Source organism: Mustela erminea, chromosome 13 (assembly GCF_009829155.1).
Source record: "Mustela erminea isolate mMusErm1 chromosome 13, mMusErm1.Pri, whole genome shotgun sequence".
Classification (NCBI taxonomy): Eukaryota; Metazoa; Chordata; class Mammalia; order Carnivora; family Mustelidae; genus Mustela; species Mustela erminea.
The window spans coordinates 26,490,531-26,510,532 of record NC_045626.1 but is presented as its reverse complement, the minus strand read 5'-3'; the positions used below and the strand labels follow the sequence as shown (position 1 = coordinate 26,510,532).

The 20,002-nt window shown below is 42.4% G+C and overlaps 1 protein-coding gene across 7 annotated transcripts in view; it reads right to left on the bottom strand.

Annotated features, from left to right (window-relative positions):
• Window positions 1-424: 424 nt before the first annotated feature.
• The window catches only part of HDHD2 (haloacid dehalogenase like hydrolase domain containing 2), a 34,415-nt gene continuing 14,837 nt past the window's right edge, over window positions 425-20,002 (bottom strand). For all 7 annotated transcript variants that reach the window (XM_032309863.1, XM_032309862.1, XM_032309865.1 and 4 more), the window contains 4 exons: window positions 17,613-17,697; window positions 8,054-8,270; window positions 5,863-5,926; window positions 425-1,808 (listed from right to left, as the gene is read on the bottom strand). In XM_032309863.1, coding sequence (XP_032165754.1) covers window positions 1,705-1,808; window positions 5,863-5,926; window positions 8,054-8,270; window positions 17,613-17,697 — 470 coding nt within the window. In that variant the 3' untranslated portion in view covers window positions 425-1,704. The remainder of the gene's footprint in view (window positions 1,809-5,862; window positions 5,927-8,053; window positions 8,271-17,612; window positions 17,698-20,002) is intronic.

The following is a 20,002-nucleotide window of genomic DNA, read 5'->3' as shown; positions in this document are numbered from 1 at the left end:
AAGACCTCCCCCAGTGAACTGACTGTGGAGATGAGTTCTATCAAGATTTATCAGATTATTTAGTGTGGACAGTGGCACTACGTCTGCCTCCTCATTGGCGCCGAAGACACAATGTGCTTCGAAGATGCTGCAGAATGTGGTCCTCAGCATTTGGCCAATTCTACTCTCCGCACTTACTATGCTGGTCACACATTTAACCCTCATGACAAGCCTGCATGGTGGGTGCCGTCACGGTCTCCATTTTACACAGATAACTACAGAGCTAGTTAACTGCTGGCGAGGCCCCCAAACCCATGCTCCTGGCCATTCCACTTGTGGCTCCGATCGGTGGTGGCCGTCCTATCATGCTATCTTTTGCACTCGAGGCTGTGTTAAGTACTAAGTCAGGGCATCTGCAAAAACAAGAACCGAGTGATCACCAAACCACCAGAAGGAGAGAGGGCTGCCATTTATTTAGCTCTGCACCCTGCCATCTAAGACCAAGCTGATCTCTAAACAAGCATCAAAGCCCGAAGCTCATTAACATCAGCGCGTGCTTCAATAAGGTGAACACTACAATGATATACAATTACATGCTAATAATTCAATGCCCAAGAGCCCTGTAAAACAATTGCAAAGGCCCAGGATGATCACAGTATGCAAATGCACGAGGAAAATCATTACCTACTTAGGCCCCTTCATTTTGGTGGGTTTAACATGAGAAGAATAATCCAGGCTACAAGACGAGATTTCATTTTACAGCTGTAGTAACCAAGTACATAAAAGCTTGAATCTGTCCCAATAGCTTCTGAAAGATTTTTCCCATAGTGTCAGAGGCAAAAATAATGAAATCTTGCAAATGTACAGTTAATAGGACCCTGGTGGACACTAACTTCAAAAATGCATGGTCTATAAGACATTAAAGGCTTGATTTTAGTTTCTGCACTGTTCCTGTTAATAACAATGTCTAATTAAAACATCTGTAAAATACTGATAGTTTTAATTTTACATAAAATTTCCAAAACAACTGTTACACAGTATAATAGGCATCTGCAATGAATAGGTTATTAATGGAAATATTATTTTAAATTAAAATCAGGTTCTAAATTTAAATTAGTCATCTCTGGCTAATGAAGAGAAAAAGAAGTCACCCGTGCTGGGAATAATACGGTAGATAATCTAGTTTTCAACATCCGTTAAGGCAAATTCACTTGATCACTTGGGCTAAAGGACAATTTATTTTGCCGCTTCTGACTTGTACTCCACTTGGCACTTCTGACGGATTTCACAGTTTAACTCAATATTAAAACTACAGCCAAAATGTACTTTCCAACACATTATTTTATAATTTAAAAAAAATGCCATTCAATCTCCTTCACACTCGGAACACTCCCCCCTCCCGGCAGACCAGCGAGGAGGCAGCAGAGAACGTGATGCCCACAGGAGGCTCTCCCTCCCAGCCCTGCCGGCCTGATGAATATTTTAAGAGGAATGGCATAAAATCTCAGCTTTCCCTTTCTCTGGGTCTCATCTTCTTTTACAAAATAAAACAAAAGGGATACACAAGGCATAGTGGCTGCCTGCGATTCGATACCTTTCTTCCTAATTACTGCACAACAGAGGAGCACTGCTCCGCGCCGGTCTGGGCTGGCACCGACACGGGGAGGGATTCGTTCCGGACAACGAACAGCTGCGTCTCCGGCTGCTTCTGACTGATGTAAAGGATCACAGGAGATGCTGCAGAATGTGGTCCACGGCATGAGGGAAGCTCTCGCAAGTTAAGTAAGGAGGCGGATTAATTTTTTCTTCATCTGCTGCTCGGTATTTCCCTGAAATGAAAGGAGAGCCAGTGAACAAAGGCTACTGCTAGAAAGCCACATTCATCACGTCCCGTGAGCACCGGGGCCACCTCCGAAACACCCTGGCGAGTACTGGAGAACCAGGGGCTCCCTATCTCCCAAAACATCTCTTAGTGGAGCTTTTGGCTGCGATGAGGCAGTTCAAAGCAGTATCACGTCCAGCATCTTCCCCCAGGACTCCGGTCCTTCATAATGGACAGTCGCAGGGGCCACGACACCTGGCCGCTAAGGTTTCCTTCAGATCTCCACAGCTGGGGAAATCACTTTCCTCCCCACCAGCCCTAAAGATAGGAATGGAGACTGAAGCAATGCTTTTCAGTGGAAGCCAGGACAGGGAGGAAGACTTATCAGCTCCCAAGAGAGACTGGAGACAGCATGTGCTGCCACCCAGGGACCCTGAGAGCACCCAGGGGTGGGGACAGAAAGAGACGAAGGCACACAGGCCTGGCTCATTAGGACGGCGCGCCCAGCAAGTGCACTGCCGCAGTCTCCCTGGGCTCTGGAATGTGGGACACATAACCGAAGACCCTAGCACAGAGAGGAACCCTTCCACACAGTAGTCACGGGCAGCTTTACAAATGTTTAAGTCGGATGATGCATGGTCCCTATTTAAACACCCTTAATGGGTCCCAAGGCCCTTCAGAAAGAACCCAAATCCTTACCACTGCCCTTTGTCATGTGGCCCAGCAGCCCTCCAACCTCAGCACGTGCTACCTTCACAAGACCGCAGTCCTAGACGGTACCTGGCTCTTTGATGACCTTCACACCTGCTGTCCCCTTTGCTGGCAACAGTCTTCTCACCCCACTCATCACCTCCCGCACGCTTCGGGTCGAATTTCATATTCCCATTCCGGTTACTTCTCCTCCCTGCCTTTCCCCTAGCACCCTGCTCTTTGCCTCCACATTTATAATGCGTGGCAATTCATGTATTTATTTGCTTAAGGTCTCTCACCTAAGACTGTGAGTTCTCTCAGAGTAGGGACCATCTCTGTTATCTTCCCCAATGTGTTCATTCCCAGCACCACACAATGACTAACAGAGGTGAGCACTCCACTAACGCAAAGAAGGAAGTGAGGGAGGAGGGAGGGAAGATGGGCGGAGGGAGGGAGGAGGAAGCCGGAACACTGCTTCACTGAACACTGCTTCAGCGGTGGCCCTGGGGAACAAGGCCAAGTGCCCTGGAGCCACTGGGGCTACCTCTGCACTTTCCCCTTCTCTTTGCTCTCTCATCCCTTTTCCTTTGATCTCTCCCATTTAACCCTCTGCATTCTCCAGCACTGTCTGCCTGAATCCAGCTCCCCTAACAACAGACCCACCATTTCCTACAGTTCCCGCCATTCTCCATTCACTACCCTTTATGAGGCTTTGCTCAACAAACAGAAAGCCTGAAAATCCTGCTCCACACCTCTGCGCTGTGGCGAAAATATTTTCTGCTTTGTCTTACTGACTGTGAAGTCCCTATAGGACCCGAGCCAGCATCAAATGCACAAAGCAAACAAACACCAGCCTCATTCACCTCATCCAGGCACCTGTCCACGGTAGGAGCCACACAGAAACCTCTGCTGCTAGTTCTTCCTCACCCTTAAATTCCACTAAGTACAAACTCTTGCCACATCTCTACTTGGTCTCAAACAGAAGTCACTGACTACTCCTCTACCATACCACCTACTTCCCGGATCCAGTGGCCTAAGGGCACATATGTGAAAGTCAAGTTTCTTAGCCACGGAGTTAAGGGCTTGCAGAATGCTCTTGCCATCTGGCCGTGCAAGTGGGGGCTTCTACAAAGTCCACACCGACACAGTGGCTTACAGACGTGGGTGGTAGCTCCAGCACCTCAAATGGCGGCTGGCCCGCAGCAGGGGCTCACTGATGTGGGCTGCGTGAACGAAGCAGGACACCAGCACGCACGCCTGCCTCACTCACTGTGGCAGTCTATGCTCTCCGGGATGACGAATTCCTGGAGGAGTACAGGAAGCCATTTTGAGAATATCAGATCAAGAATGACCCCACCTTTTCTAGGTGACTGTTTTACATGCTAAGCAAATACATTCTGGGCAGGACTAGTCACAAATCTTTAATAACATCGTTGGGCAAATGCACACTGAGCTTCCACCAGGTGCCACTCACTGAGAAACAGAATTGCTCAAGACCATCCACAAGAAGCAGTTATTATGAGACAGATTAACACCTTTGTGATCATTTTCAACACTGGGGAGCCTAGTACTTGTGCAAATGCATGGATTTCAAATTCACCAACAGAGCCAGCCATTTTGTGTGCTTTTAGAACAGTGGGCTTACTTGGGCTTGTTTCTGACCAGACATGAACAGTACAAATGGGCCTGTTTCCCTGCACTGGACTTGCTGTTTACTGGCTATACGTTTTCAATTCGGTTGTGTTATGCTGCTGGCTTCTCTAAGACCAACTAGATGGCTCCGTGACAGGCTGACCACAACCAACTGCCAGTCAGGAAAGAAGGGACAACCAACAGAAGCCAGCCAAGACAGAGGAAGCAGGGCCCACAAGACACTGGCATAGGGGGTTTTCATACTTAGTATAAATCCTTAATGATGTGAATTGAGGAGAGAAAATGTTCATAGGGGTAACAGACAAGAGGAGAAATAGTTATCTGGAGGGGCGCCTGGGTGGCTCAGTGGGTTAAGCCGCTGCCTTCGGCTCAGGTCATGATCTCAGGGTGCTGGGATCGAGTCCCGCATCGGGCTCTCTGCTCAGCGGGGAGCCTGCTTCCCTCTGTCTCTCTCTGCCTGCCTCTCCATTTACTTGTGATTTCTCTCTGTCAAATAAATAAATAAATAAAATCTTTAAAAAAAAAAAAAAAAAAGAAATAGTTATCTGGAGAGTTCCTCAGTGACCAGGAAATAAAACAGTGAATGGCAGGAACTTGAAAATTAGCATACAGGGAGGGACCATGAGTGCGATGACTTTTCTGGACTTTTTCTTTCTTGGTACTTCCTCTTTTTTGCTTACATCAAAGGGCAGTCATGTTCGCAGGAGGCTGCTGAGCATTTTGAGAAGTATAAACAAACACCCTGTTCGCTCTGGAAACATGAGTCCCTATCTGCAAGGCTTGCAGGACTCCCTCCAGAATCCTGGCACAGCCTGTACTCCATTCACACAGGGCCTTGCCAAATGCTACTTCTTCAATGCTAGCTGTAGCTATGCTTTCCAGTTTCTACTTTTAAATTTAAAATAGCTTTTATGCAACCACATTTTCTTGAATATATGTCAGTTGGGAGTAAATGTACTTTTTCTAAAAAATGTCCATGCTGTGGCTCTTCTGAGACTTTGTTTAAATCTTCCTTCTTAGGAACAGCCTCTTAAATGGTTCCGCCAGCATTCTATGAACCTGGGCACTCTATGAAGTCCACTCACTGTGGACTGAGGCCAGGACCCAGCACACTACTGGGTCCTCTGTTGTCATAATACCGTATTAGTTGAATCCTCCCCAGGAAGTTCCTGTCTTAAGTTTATTCTGAAGGGCCACAAAGAGTATACCTACTTTGGGTATAGGAAACAATTCCTAAAACAGTAAGTAAAAGTTCTTTGTGTGATTAAAAAAAAAAAAAAATACAAGTGTTAACAGAAAGCCCACAAGTTTCTAAGGAGACCAACTTTATCATCTTTATCATCTTTTGCTGGCATCAAAAAAAAAAAAAAAAAAGATACTTTTATAGAACATCCCCAAATCAGTCAACTTTGATCCATTCCAATGTGCTGATTTGTGTATCAAGAAAACCATATAAATAGTAATGGTCAACCAGCACAGTTATCTCTGGGTAAGTTTTAAAATAACCTCTGAATTCTCTCTGATCTTTCAATTTTTATGTAGCATGGCCCTCCCACAATGTCTTTCCCTGAGATCTTGAGCTCCTTTTATTTTTGCTTTGAGGCAGAAAGAGAATTAAAGTGCCCAGTGGGCTTTGTCGTTTCTGCAAAGACTGTTCTTTAAGCAACTGTGTGTTTTACCATCCTATTTGAGAGGAGGCTTATGCAGAAGATACATACCAGTTTTTACTAAGATACCCAGCATGCCGACATTCTGAGCCCCGCCGACATCATCCCTGCAATCCTAGAAAAGGACAAAGAAAGCATTTAGTTCAAAAAAATACAAGAGAAAAGGGGGTAAATCCACATGGGACCCACTGACGAAGCATGCCATTTGGAGAGGAAAGTGTTGAAGAAGTGTAAGGTGTACAACAGAGTAGTAAGTCTAGTGACCAAGCACAGACAGCACATCTACAGTTCGTGTTTTCCACATGCACATCCGTCTCCTCTTAAAACGGATCATGGGAAAAAGCCTCCTATTCATCTGGCAGCTCTGAAGGTGAATGATCCAACTGTAGACCATGAATGGACAACCTTTGGAAGATGGCTCTGCTGCTACCCTTGTAACACACCACCCTTACTCTCCAGCCAGTTGTCCCTCGAAGGTGGAATCAAGCCAAATCAGAATACTGAGATTCTCTGAGATTCACTTCACACTTGGGGATAACAGGTCAGTTAGAGTAGATAGCTCCTCTTCCCAATTCTTACCCAAGATAGAGATGAATACACTTGGTTGACTCTGATGATAAACACCAGGTAATAAAAATCCAAGGACTCGAAGAAATATCAAGAAAAACAACCCTTGGGGCCCCCTGGGTGGCTCGATTGGTTAAGCATCCAAACTCTTGACTCCGGCCCCAGCTGTGATCTCAGGGCTGTGAGATCCAGCCTTCCATCAGGCTCTACTGGGCGTGAAACTTGCTTAGGATTGTCCTTCTCCCTTTCCCTCTGTACCTTACCACCCACCCCACCCCTCAAAAAAGAAAAAAAAGAAAATCAACACTGCCATCTTACGTCTTTATAGGACTTTATAGACAGGATTCATTCAGACCATGTCTGGAGAAGAGTCTTTTCCTCAAAAATCGATACTATTCAACAACAGACCTTGGGGATGAGTTTTAGAATATCAAAATCCTCATCCAAGGTCTAACTTGAAACCTTCCATTGCATCTAAACTTGCCCTAGTGAAGTAGCAGAGATGGGGGAGAGGGAGAGAAGGAAGAAGGGAGGTGGGAAACACTGGACGAGGGCAGGGAAGGAAAACCTGCCGTCTCTGGGGTAACAAGCAACCCTCCAGGCAGCTGAACGCTGCCATCACATGTCCTTCCCGCCTCCCACCCTGTCCCCATACTGGTAACTCCCAGGATAAAGAATTCTGACGTCCCCACTTCTTCAAACATGTATTTGCCTGGAAAAGTCAGTTAAAGATTTGCCAAGAGGAAAAGATGTGACCGAAGAGGTGGTTTCTCAAAGCAGCCTCAGGTTCAGTGATTATCGTGTTCGGGTTCAGGTGAGCAAGGAAGGACGTGGACGGGAGATGAGGAGCACCGGGCTGTACCATCACAAGTGAGCCACGCAAGGGATCCGTAGTTCGTTCTGGAGGAAGTACGGAGCCTTGCATTCTGCTTCTGGCTGGGCCACTGAGCTGCGGGAATTCAGGCGTGGAGCTTTACCTCTCTGGGCTCCAGCATCCCAGTCTATCAGATGATGAAGTGTGGAGCAGACAACCTCCACGGTCTTTCAGCCTAATGTACTGACTTAAAATTGAAATATGATGCTTGCCCCTCTCCTTGACACAAGGTGGTGTGCTTTCTAGCTCTTTCCCCCTCACGGCACACGTAGACCTGTCCCCAGGACACTGGGGAAAACTGGCAAGATGCGCCCAGCCAGAGGTCACTGGCCAGAGCTTCCAATCGTCCAGGTCCAGCCCTACCACTCAGAGGGCCGAGGCAATCGATATCTGTAGCTATTTGTGGCACACTGACTGGGAAATTCTTCCATAAAGCATACACTAGGAAAAAAGTCAATAATGGTAGAATTCTGTAGGTACACATTGCTCTCTACATACATAATATTCAAAAAACCTTAAGTCTGTGTAGAGGTTTTCTTCAAAAAGACATAAAGCATTTGACTGACTTGCATTTAATGGTCTTTTGATTGTATACACCACACCGTGAACAATGTCAGAAGTAATCAGAATTTCAGTTCTTTACAAGTGTCGCTAACCAGCTATTGGCAAGTCTGTTTATAGGCACCCACTTACTACCACCTGATACCACAACAAGAGTCTTTTTGTGTTTCAAAGCAGTGTGGCGAAGCTGGCTCTAGCCAGACGGTAAGCTCTGGCCATTTCCTGCGCTTCTCTACTTACATCTCCTATCATGACGGCCTCCTCAGGTTCACAGCCAGTGCCCCGCAATGCTTCCAAAAAGAACGTCTTCTCTGGTTTTCCCACGACTGTGGCTTTGGTGTCTGTGGCATACTCCAGAGCTGTCACGAATGGTCCAGGCCCCAGGGCGAGGCCGTCTTTCCTCTTGTAATATCTGGCTTTGTGGATTGCTATCAGAGGGGCCCCATCCAGGAGTAAGCTAGGGAGACAGAGAAAATGGAAAGTGCCTAAGAAAGCAAGGCTTTTATAACTGGAAAAGCATGTCAGGCTCACAAAGTGGTTTTATTCACACTCACGGAAACAAATAGTTTCTTATTAACTTTTAATGACTTGCTGTCTTCTAATGAATTCGCGAAGAACTGCTGGGAATTACAGTCAGATACGTGAAAGAAAGGTGATAGATTATTAAATTTGGGATTGCTTCAACCTTTTACCTTTAGCGGTTTCAGACACTTTACCCAAATCACCAGGGAAAGAGAATGAAGAGAAGTAAAGCTAAATAAGACACTCGAGGGAAGAAGCTTAACTTAATGAGACAGGTTGTTTCAGCCTTCCCTAATGGCAAGCAGGAGGCTCTGGAGCCTTTTCCAACGCGAGACAACTGTTGCTGCACGGATGGTCTCGCTAACGCCGGAAATACCTGCATTCCTCTTTTTCTACTCCAAGATGTGAGTTTCTTCTTCAGTCAGAAATTCAGAAGACCATTTTACAAACACTTTCTCTTGTATGTTTACCTTTTCATCCTACCTTTGACTGCTTCAGGCCATCTTCCCTGAAGAACACACCAGTGAGGCTTAAGGGAAAGCCCATACTGTCAAGTTCCTTCCTCTGTCCTGACATAGGACAAATGCCCTGAGACGGAGGGGAAGGGTAACTGGAGTTTGAGACCCAAACTCCACAGAGAGCTAACCCCCACCCCCAAACACCTGCCACACGCCCCAACAGCGCCGCCCGCAGTCACAGGGCAGAAAATAGCCACGCACGTACTCTCCTCTAATGGAATTCGGGACAGGATAGATTTCTTCAACTGCTTTTAACCAATGTAATAAATGATCTCACTGGCCTGATTTACTTTAAGTCATCTCCTTAGTTAAAATATTTAGTATGTCCATCGAGGAGGAATTCATCACATCTTACCCTTCACAATTATGAGTAATTAAGCGCTCAACTATGAAACTGCTAAATTATTCTTGTCAGTGGGCACAGAAATGCCTTCCTGTGGGAGATGCAGAATTCAGACATTTATGATTAAATATTTTATTAAGTAAAAACCAACAGTGGACTATTACAGGGCCTTATTGTTAGTTACTACGAATTGCTCACAGCACAGGATAGATCCTTCAAATGTATTCACTAACATTCATACAAATTAACTTCTTAAAGCAGATCCTGAAATCCTAACTGTTAGGAAACCTGATAAAGTCAATATGTTGGCCTTAAAGAACCACTGCTGGTAACAGTGAGATAATACTGGTTGATTTATCTAGCCCCATTTCTTGTCACCCTACCCCCAATCCCATTTATTTGCTACTCTACCACGGAACTGGAATTCTTTATGCAACAGACCTCAAAATTGCTTTCCACTTATATAGCTAAACTAAAAACTCATTTGATTTAGCTTTGTTAATATTTTATTATATATTAACTGGGGATAAGACTTATCAGCTTGATTGATGTGTGTACTTTAATTCCCAGGCAGTACTTTAGTGCCTTCCCTGGAAGGGCTGAAACTGCGGGTTCCTCCACATCTCTCTAAATGGGAACAGGTTCTCCATGAGGCTGGAGAGGATAGGCATCTCTCAGGGAAGTGGTTCCTGCTTCTACCTTCCTTCTGTGCACAACATGGGCTTTACCGAATCTTTGAAGAGCCAAGCCATATTCAGGATGGACTGAAAGATAAACGTGTTCTAGAACACAGATTAGAAGATCTTTTATAGAACATTTTTAAAAATATCAAAAATAGACACCCCAATACTGGGAGTATTTTTACACTTCCTAGACAGGGCCGCAAAGGGTCAGTTGCTTTTGTTATAACAAAGAACGCATTAGCAGGAAGTCTGACAATTTTCTGTCTGTATCTCACTATAAAACCACTGAGGTTCAAGAAATAAAGGGAGGGAAAAGGCACAAAGAAGGCCTGATTCAAATATCTCTGGCTGCAAATCCCATGTAGGCAAAGTAAAAAACCTGTAACATGCCCTAGCCAAGCAGGGCCACAACACAGAAACCTTAGGCAGAGCAGTGAGAGGAAAGCTAAGGGGAGAGCTCCCATTTACAGCTACAAACCACTGCTGAAAGGGACCTCAAGGAACATCAGGTCCAACATGCCCTGTCGCTGGATGAAGAGATCATCCAGACATGTTGGCCATGATCGACTGCACCACCAAGGAGAACTATAGCCCAGAGAACATCTGAAAACCAATCTAGTCCTCTTCCAAAAGCACTATACTGTCTTTCTAAATAACTTTTCTAGGAAAACAATCAACTTTTCATCATTTCCAAGGAAGATGGAGCATATGGAAATGAAATCACATGGCAGCTTAAATGATTGTCAGACCTTTCCTGTATGTCCAACATCGAACTAGGGAGTCCCTTCCTTTCTGCTCCCCCCAAAACCATGCCCCAATCTCTCCTATCCCAATATATTCACCCAGGCCCTCAAACCAGACACCTAGGAGCCATCCTTGACCTCTCCCTTTCACCCATCCCCCTTCACCCTTACTCATTAACATATCCAGTAATTTCCAATTCCAAAACAAAAATTAAAATATCTCAAAACTGTCTTCCTCCTCTCCTGAACTTCTGCAACGGTCTCCCAACCAACCTTCCTGCTTTCTATTCTTGCTCCATTCTTCCAAGCCATTGTACAGGCAATATGGGAGTTTTAAAAGTACAGATGGGATCACATCCCTCCCCTACTCAGAAGCCCTCAACAACTTCTCACTGCAAATAGTCTAAAACCCGAAGTCCTCACCGCAACCTACATCTCCAGTCTTAAGTCACCTTCTCAGTCGATGGTCATGTGCCAGATACAGCAGTCTCTTCCAACTTCTTAAAAACCATGCCACTCTCTTGCGCTCCAGCCCACACCTCCTGACACAGCTCCCCATGATTTTCACACGGCTGTCTTCTGCTCATTTGTCAGGTCTCAGCTTCAACATCAGCACAACGAGGAAGCATTTCCAGCCTTCGCATGTAAAGTGGACTTCTTCCTCGCCTCTGATCTCTTCTCTCATCACCCTTTTCCCTTTGTATCACTTCCCAGAGTTCACCATCCTTACTCAACTGTGATTGGTCTGTCTTCCTCACCAGAATATAATTTCCACTATGCCCATCAGTTTCACTTATCGCTGTTATCTCTGACTTCCAAAACACAAACAAAAAAAACGCTGGCACTTCTCCCCAAATGTTTACTGAATTAATGGATGAAGCTCCTTCTGTCTCGGTCGTGATATATGACATGAGGAGTAATGCTTACCTTCCTAGGACTAGAGAGGATCTATGCAAACCTTTTCAGACAATATTTGTCTGACAATAATGGCAATTATTATTCTTCATAAATACAGAAGTATGGGAACCATGCTACTTAAAATAGCTAAGAGCAAATCACTTCATATTTGTGGGCCTTGGTTTCTTATCAAACAAAGAGGCTGAAACAAATCAGGGCTTTTTCAATCTCAGCACAGCTGATATTCTGGGCTAGAAAATGCATTGTTGTGGTGCCTATCCTATATGCAAAGGACGTTTAGCAGCGCCCCTGGTCTCTCCCCACTGGATGACAGCAGCAGCCTCTTCCCCAGTTGTGACAACCAAAAATGTCTCCAGACATTACCAAATGTCCCCTGGGAAGCAAAAGTGCCCCTGGTTAAGAACCATTAAACTGGATGACTACCAAAGCCTTGACACTCAATACATTTAAAACCCGTCAACCTGAGAAACACAAACTACCAAAAGCCCGAATTAAAATGATAGTAAATCATTAAACATATCAAAGGAAAATCTCACTGTATTACTACATGCAACAACTTGATTAATCTCAAAAACAGACAAATACGCTACAATTATATGATTTCATTCATATGAAGATCAAGAATCGGCAACACTGACAGCAATCATAGTGGTGACTGTAAGGAAGGCGTAGTGTTGACTGGGATAGGGAGCCTTCTAGGGTCCTGAAGATGTTCTGGTCCTTGACCAAAGTGGGGGTTACACAGGTATACCTAAGTGTAAAATTTCATTGAGTCATATACTGACACAATTTGTATACCCTGCCATGCATGTTATACATCAAATAAAAAAAATCAGTAATAATATATTTATGTGACTTACTCACTGGAAGCTTTTATTTGGAGTAGCAAGAGCTGCCTTGACCATAAAAGAATCTCCCCATTGATTAAAAAGTAAGAGTCGTTTAGTGGCCGATAATCAACTCAATTCTGTATTCTGATTTTCAGACTGGCATATTAAGCTGTCCTCCTGCATATACTAATGGAATGCTTTATATAACTCAAGTTCTTAAGTCTTAAACAATTTCTTACTTACAAAGTGTTTTATTTTTATAGTCTGGACTTCAATTTAAAAAACTGCATCATAGTCAGCCCTTTCAAAAGAGAAAAAGCCCAGAGAAATGATTTTTACTTTAAGGCCTGCTGCCACATTGTTCTGGAATTCCTCATGCCCAGGGCTCTGAACACCCAGAAGAAGTTCAGGAGTTCCTGTCCAAATGCACTAATAACCGAGGCCATTACTGTTGATTTTTTCTTCCCTTTCTAAGGAACTGAATATACTGGAGTAATCAAAATATTTTATTTTTTCTTAAGGAGATAGGGAAAAGAAAGCAATTCAACACTGAACAGAAACCATCCATGGTGATAAGGATCTCCTCCCCAAAACCAAAACCCCCTAATTTCTGCACACCTCTAAGACTTTGGGAGGACTCCTGTACCTGGCAACAATTATAGAAAAGAAGTCACTAACAAAGTTTCAAAACATTATTACTAAGCACACTTCATCTCTGCATTTAATTGTGAAAGTTTTGGTATCATTTACCTTGTTATAACGATATTTTAAGAAGTTCCTCTAGAAGCTACAGGTAAGCTGCTCTTTTTTCCTAAGCTGCTCTTAGGAAAAAACAAAACAAAAAAAAACCCGCCAAAATTACAACATTTCCTAGGTTAAGCAATTCTCTGTAGTTTTCCTCCCAAATCCTTTTGACCCAGCAATAGATACTTCTGAAAACAATCTTAAGGAATAAATATAAATACTATTTAAAGAAACGTGCTTTCATTTTTCAAAAACTAACTTCAAAATCCTGGAAACAGCCAATAGGATATGTTTTACTTTTTAAAGTGGAATATGCTGTGGCAATCGAATGTGTTTTGGAGGACTAGTAACACAGATAAACATGCACAAAAGTGGAGTTAGCCAGTGAACCCAGAGTATACATACATTCTCATTTTTATCTGGTATTTATGGACATGGAAACAAATGAGCTACGTGCTAGCATATTAACTGGGGCTCTTTTTACGTAGCAGGATTACAAGTAATTTTATTTTTTCTCGTCTTTTTTGAGCATTTAAACTTATCCACAATGAAGACTTTTGAAAATTGCTTTTACGCTGATTTTTTTTTTTTTAGTCTTGTGACTAAGTTAACTGATCTGTTATTAAGTGATCTGTTTACCCAGCAGCCTTTCTCCTAATAGGGATCATCAGGCTTAATTATAATTGGTCCATTACTAAAATGCTTAAGCTTTAGGTTTCTAACTCAGGTCAGCGATGAAAAGAGACCTTGCCACAAGCAAGTACTACAGCTGTGCAAATGAATGTACTGGAGCTGGGGATATTCGTGGTGATGAATCCAACAGTACTACCAGGGGATAAAGCACACTGATAAAGTAAAACACGCACAAAATACTACTACATGTTGTGTAGGGATACCTGCCGTATGCGGTAAGTGCAAAGAAATATATGACAATAATCAACACAGAATTCATGACCGTGGTTACTTCTGGGTCTTAGGTGGTAAAGTCAGGAACACACATGCAGGGGCTATCAAATGTGCTGACAGTTTGTATTTCTTAAACTGACTGACAGGCATATGAGTGTTCCTTATATTACACTTCGTATCTTTCAGTGTTAGATAAAAGGGGAAAAGCCATCCATGGCTCTTAGCATTTGAATGTCTTCTAGAACCCAAACCCAAGCATTTCTATTCCCTATAGCTGGTTCTTATCCTTCCCCAAAATCAATTCTTTAAATTCAGGTTTTTCATTTTCATTCAGACATTTAAGACACATTTGTAGACAGACTGTACTATGTATGTGTGTGTGTGTATGTGCTTGGGGCTTACATACATTTATGTATGGGTTTACATATGGGTTTATGAATGGGTTTACCCATTCAAAACACAGTAAATAAGAGGCAGTGTAATGTGGAAGGTTGATGTGTCTGCCTCAGGGTGATATGCCCCGAAGCTGTTATTGAAGGCAGCGATGCAATGGGGTTTAAAATCCAATGTTTATTCTCATTATCAACCTGAATAGTAATTTAACTAATCGGTGGTTTATTTGAGATGTCTATATTTGCCACACACAATCCAAACAGCTGTAGTCATTGGTTGGAAGGCACAGTCTCTGTGGAGACATCAATATGCAAAGAAGGGCAAGACCTAAAATCCTTCTGTTAATTCTCCACCCAGCTGTTAAGTGCATTTGTGAAATTAGAGTTGACCTATAAGTGCACTGTAATGCTTTAAAATGTAGTGTTTAAAAAAATCGATATGGTTAGGGAAGTGTACTAATTAGACAGCATCCGAGCAATTACAAAGTCAGTATTATGTCAACATACATTTTTATTACCCTGAGTCTAGTATTCATCTAAGACAGAGACCTCCCAACTTCCTATTAAATATGTCCTTCCCAAATTACCAACTTAAATCAATCAATACCCTCTCCTTGAATTCTGTGGTTAAAGAAATGGATAAAAGATAGTGGGTTAAGTTCAAAAGTAAGAAATCATAGCAGATTCTCCATTTTACATGAAAACTGATTTTGGCATAGCGGTAAACCTTACTTAAGGAGCAGCTAGATAATCCACCCCTCTCCCCCCAACCCAAGAAGCTAAAGGAGGATAACTGAAGTAGGTGAAGCAAGAAGAATCTTACTACCAGACACCCCAAAGTGTATCTTCAAGCAGTGCACCACAGCAATGGATCTTCAGGAAATACGTACAGCAAACGGATACTGAACAACTATGAAAAGTGAGTGTTTCTTTTAAACAAAGGCTTGACTATCACAGTGACGGGTAGGAGAGTCACAAATAAAAGTGCATTAAGTAGCCAAGGTTTCTATTAACCAAGGATCTAAAATAAATATTCATATAAAGAGAAAAGGTGGTTACTCCCAAAGTGCTATTTTTGGCCACAAAGATTTCCAAGATCAGCAGCAAATAATGAGCCCAGATGTCTGAACCCTGCAGTGAGTTTTAAACTTTCCTGCAAACATTCTGACTACGGACATCTACATCAAGAAATGACTTCTACATCAAGTATGTCAGAATGAGGGCGCCTGGGTGGCTCAGTGGGTTGGGCCGCTGCCTGGGCTCGGGTCATGATCTCGGGGTCCTGGGATCGAGTCCCGCATCGGGCTCTCTGCTCAGCGGGGAGCCTGCTTCCTCCTCTCTCTCTCTGCCTCTCTGCCTACTTGTGATCTCTCTCTGTCAAATAAATAAAAATAAAATCTTAAAAAAAAAAAAGTATGTCAGAATGATTCTTACAAATCTTCATACTAGTAAGAAAATGATGTTTTTATGGCATTCTTTGTAACTAAATACCAAAAATTTACCAAACCATTACAAAAATTTTTTACACAAGTTCAGTATATCCTGATGCAATATTTAGAACTACTGAACTCGTCATAAACTGAAAGGCAAATTACACGGTTTAATGGCTTGACAAGAACTAAAAAAGATGAAAAATGAAAAATCTAAGGGGAAAAAAAATCAGTCTCCCTCTAGAGCATATTTGTGGGTAGATTCTGCTCCAATTTATCTGAAGTGTAAGAACCAGGATGCTGTCATCCTTTTGAAGCAGCCAGTGCAAAGTTCATGTAACCAAAATGGACACACAAGTGAAGATTCAGAACATTTTCCATGTTGTTTTTCCCCACATTTCTATTGGCAGCCATTGGAACATTTCCAGTTAAACACCCCAAAGGACAAACAGCCCCAACCTAAACTTATCAACTCCTGAACCCCGACAGGGGGTGTCTCTGTCATATGTGCTCAGGTTAGAAATCTGGACATCAGCCTTGATTCACTGGTCTTCCTCACCCCTAAACCCAACCATCCATCAAGTCATGTTGACACGACCTGAATCTGCTCCTTCATCCTTACTGCCACCATCCCAGTTCCGACTACCACTATCACCTATCACTTATCAAATAATTTCTTTGAAAGTGTGGTCAAATGTGTCAACTTCTCTCCAAACCCTAGATTATCACTAGAGGAAGAAATTGTGTGTATTGTTTTTGGAGCATTAATCGGGATGATACACCTACGTTCAGACAATAGCACAGTCCATGGAGAATCAAAGGAATGATAATAAAAGATAAAACTGAAACTCTTTCCCACAGGATGAATGAGGTTAAAATGAGCAGAAAGTTTAAAGCTTGTTTTTCAGAGAACTGTTGCTCCCTCATCAGTCATTACATATTTTCAGATCCTACTAACAAATCCACCTAGCTGTCTCTCCAGAAGCCTGGACTCAAGGTCATCTGACAGGGTTCCAGCCTAGGAAAAGCCACGCCCAGCATTCCTACCCTGAGATAAGGAGGCCAAAACCCCATTCAGTTTACACCAGTTCTCAGAGCCTGCCCACAACCACTTCTACTCTTTGTCCCAAGATAACCTTCTGGGGTTGAATTTTGCCTCATCCTGGGGTTAAATCTCCACCCCGAAGTGAACATGGGATGTTACATCTATGTTTGCTCAGCGATCACAGTCCATCTTTTCTCATGAAGAGTCATGTAAGTTTCCCTGCCCTTTTCAGCACTATGTACGGAATCTCAACCCCTCTGATCATAAAACCCTTGTTCTCTCCCCCTTTGAGGAAGCAGATTGGAAGCTTATCCTCCAGTCTCTTCCTTTGGCTGCCTCTCAAATAAACTCCTTCCTTGCTGCAAACCTGATGTCTCAGGGACTGGCTTTGCTCCCCACCAGGCAGATGGACTTGGATTCCATTACAAAATTGCTAACTTCAGAGCTGCAGTATTATTATGAATTTCTGCCCCAGGGTATTGATTCTACAAACCAGAAAAACCCCAATGATCATCACATTTTAACATATTGATTATTTCTTAAAAACTAAGCAAGATAGTAATATGATTTAATGTTGATCTTGAAGTGATCTTGAAGGCATCTACCCTCATGTACAATTTGGGTGGCCAGAAAGTGAAATACATCTATAACCTTACATGACAGAGACTCAGGAAGGGAAGAGAGGAGCATATGATCAGATGAAAAATAAATAGCTAGAGACTTACCGGAATGCTTGATTCAGTATCTGATAATGAAAATGTTCTGGTGCCAATCCTATGACCACAGCATTGGGATCACTTGTTTGTATTCCTGGGAATGGAAAAAATATGTAATTATTGAAAAGTGCAGTTAAGAGTAATGATACATTTTATAATAAAATAGCTTTAGTCAATCAAATACAAATTTTTGCTGTAGCCATAATCTGAAATTTAAGAGATTATTCTGCCCCAAGTACTTTGGAGGTATAAGCAATACTTTAAATAGTTTGTTTTCATTATTTTTAATTTTCTAGTATTTCTGCATATTCCTTTTCCACTATGTCACAATGCTCGGTAATCAGAAGATCCCAATGGAAACTTACAACTTGATGCTCTCAAACAAGGGACAATTTCTAACTTTTAAAAGCTTTACTGAATACAATCAACAAGAACAGCCACGAGTTCTCTATGAGCTATCAGATCAATAGCAACTGATAAGGGACTAAAAGTCCAAGAGCAAGGGAAATTAGACTTTCTAATTGACAGAGCTGAGGTTAACACACTCATGATAAATAAGGAGTGCACTGTAGATTCTACAGTTTTTTACTTAATGCCTCATCTACTCTCAGTTCCACAAATATTATTCTATCATTATTTTAAGGCCTTGGTATCTGGTAACAGAACCTTAGATATGACAACTGAACAAGTGCATTCACCATCGCGGTTATTAAAGGTCTGATTAAAGGTTCTGCAGATTATCTATATACCAATTCCTATTTGCCTCTCTCACTGCCTGCCTTGAAGCATCATCACAGAGTCCACCAAAATGGAAGGGGAAGAAATAGAAAGAGCAGATACCCAGATTTCCAATTTCTTCCTTACTAGTAGCCACAAATACTGAGTAGTTCAGAAATGGTAGTACACCACCAGCCAGCACTGGTTGTCACTGCTTCTAGGCCTTTGCAGTGCAAGATCTAGAGAGGTTTTTTTTTTTTTTAAGAGAAAAAGGGAATTGATAATGGTATTTTTAATTCAAAATTGGTAATACACGGCTTATTTGGTTTTTATATTCTTATCTCTTTTCACTTATACATAAAATCACGGGTACCAATACTAGTAATACTAGTAATAACTACTTTGTTTTATCTTGTATCTATAATTTAAAATAATAACTAACTACATTACTAACAACACTAAGACTACTAAATGCAGTTTAAGATTTCTTTGCAGTTAATTTTTTATTAACATATAATGTACTATTGTTTCAGAGGTAGAGGTCTATGATTCATCGGTCTAATATAATACCCAGTGTCATTACATCACATAGGCTCCTTAACATCCATCACCCACAGTTATCCCACCCCTTCATCCCTCTATCCCCTCCAGCAACCCTCAGTTTGATTTCCTATGATTAAGAGTCTCTTGTGGTTTGTCTCCCTCTCATCTCATTGTCTTTTATTTTTCCTCTCTTTTTCTATGATCCTGTTTTTTTTTCTTAAATTCCACATATCAGTGAGATCATATAATTGTCTTTCTCTGATCAACTTATTTTGCTTAGCCTAATACCTTCTAGTTCCATCCACATTGTTGCAAATGGCAAAACTTCATTTTTTGATGGCTGAGGAGTATTCCATTGTATATATATATATATACCCCATGTCTTTATCCATTCATCGTTGATGGACATGTGGGTTATTTGCATAGTTTGGCTATTGTGGACATTGCTGTTATAAACATTAGGGTGCACGTGCCCCTATAGATCACTACATTTGTATCTTTGGGGTCAATACCTAGTACTGCAATTGCTGGGTCACAGGGTAGCTCTATTTTCATCTTTTTGAGGAATCTCCACACAGTTTTCCAGAGTGGCTGCACCAACTTGCATTCCCACCAGCAGTGTAGGAGGGTTCCTCTTTCTCCACATCCTTGTAAGCATCTGTCATTTCCTGACTTGTTAATTTTAGCCATTCTGACTGGTATGAGGTGGTTTTGATTTGTATTTTCCTGATGGTTAGTGATGCTGAGCATTTTTTCATGTGTCTGTTGGCCAACTGGATGTCTTCTTTGCAGAAATGTCTGCTCATGTCTTCTGCCCATTTCGTGATTGGATTCTTTGTTCTCTGGGCGTTGGGTTTGGTAAGTTCTTTATAGATTTTGGACACTAGCCCTTTATCTGTCATTTGCAAATATCTTCTCCCATTCTGACAGTTGTCTTTTGGTTTTGTAAACTGTTTCCTTTGCTGTGCAAAAGCTTTTAATCCTGATGAAGTCCCAATAGTTCATTTTGCTTTTGTTTCCCTTGCCCTTGGAGACATGTCTAGCACAAATCTGCTGTGGCTGAGGTCGAAGAGGTTGCTGCCTGTGTTCTCCTCTGAGATTTTGATGGATTCCTGTCTCACATTTAGGTCTTTTATCCA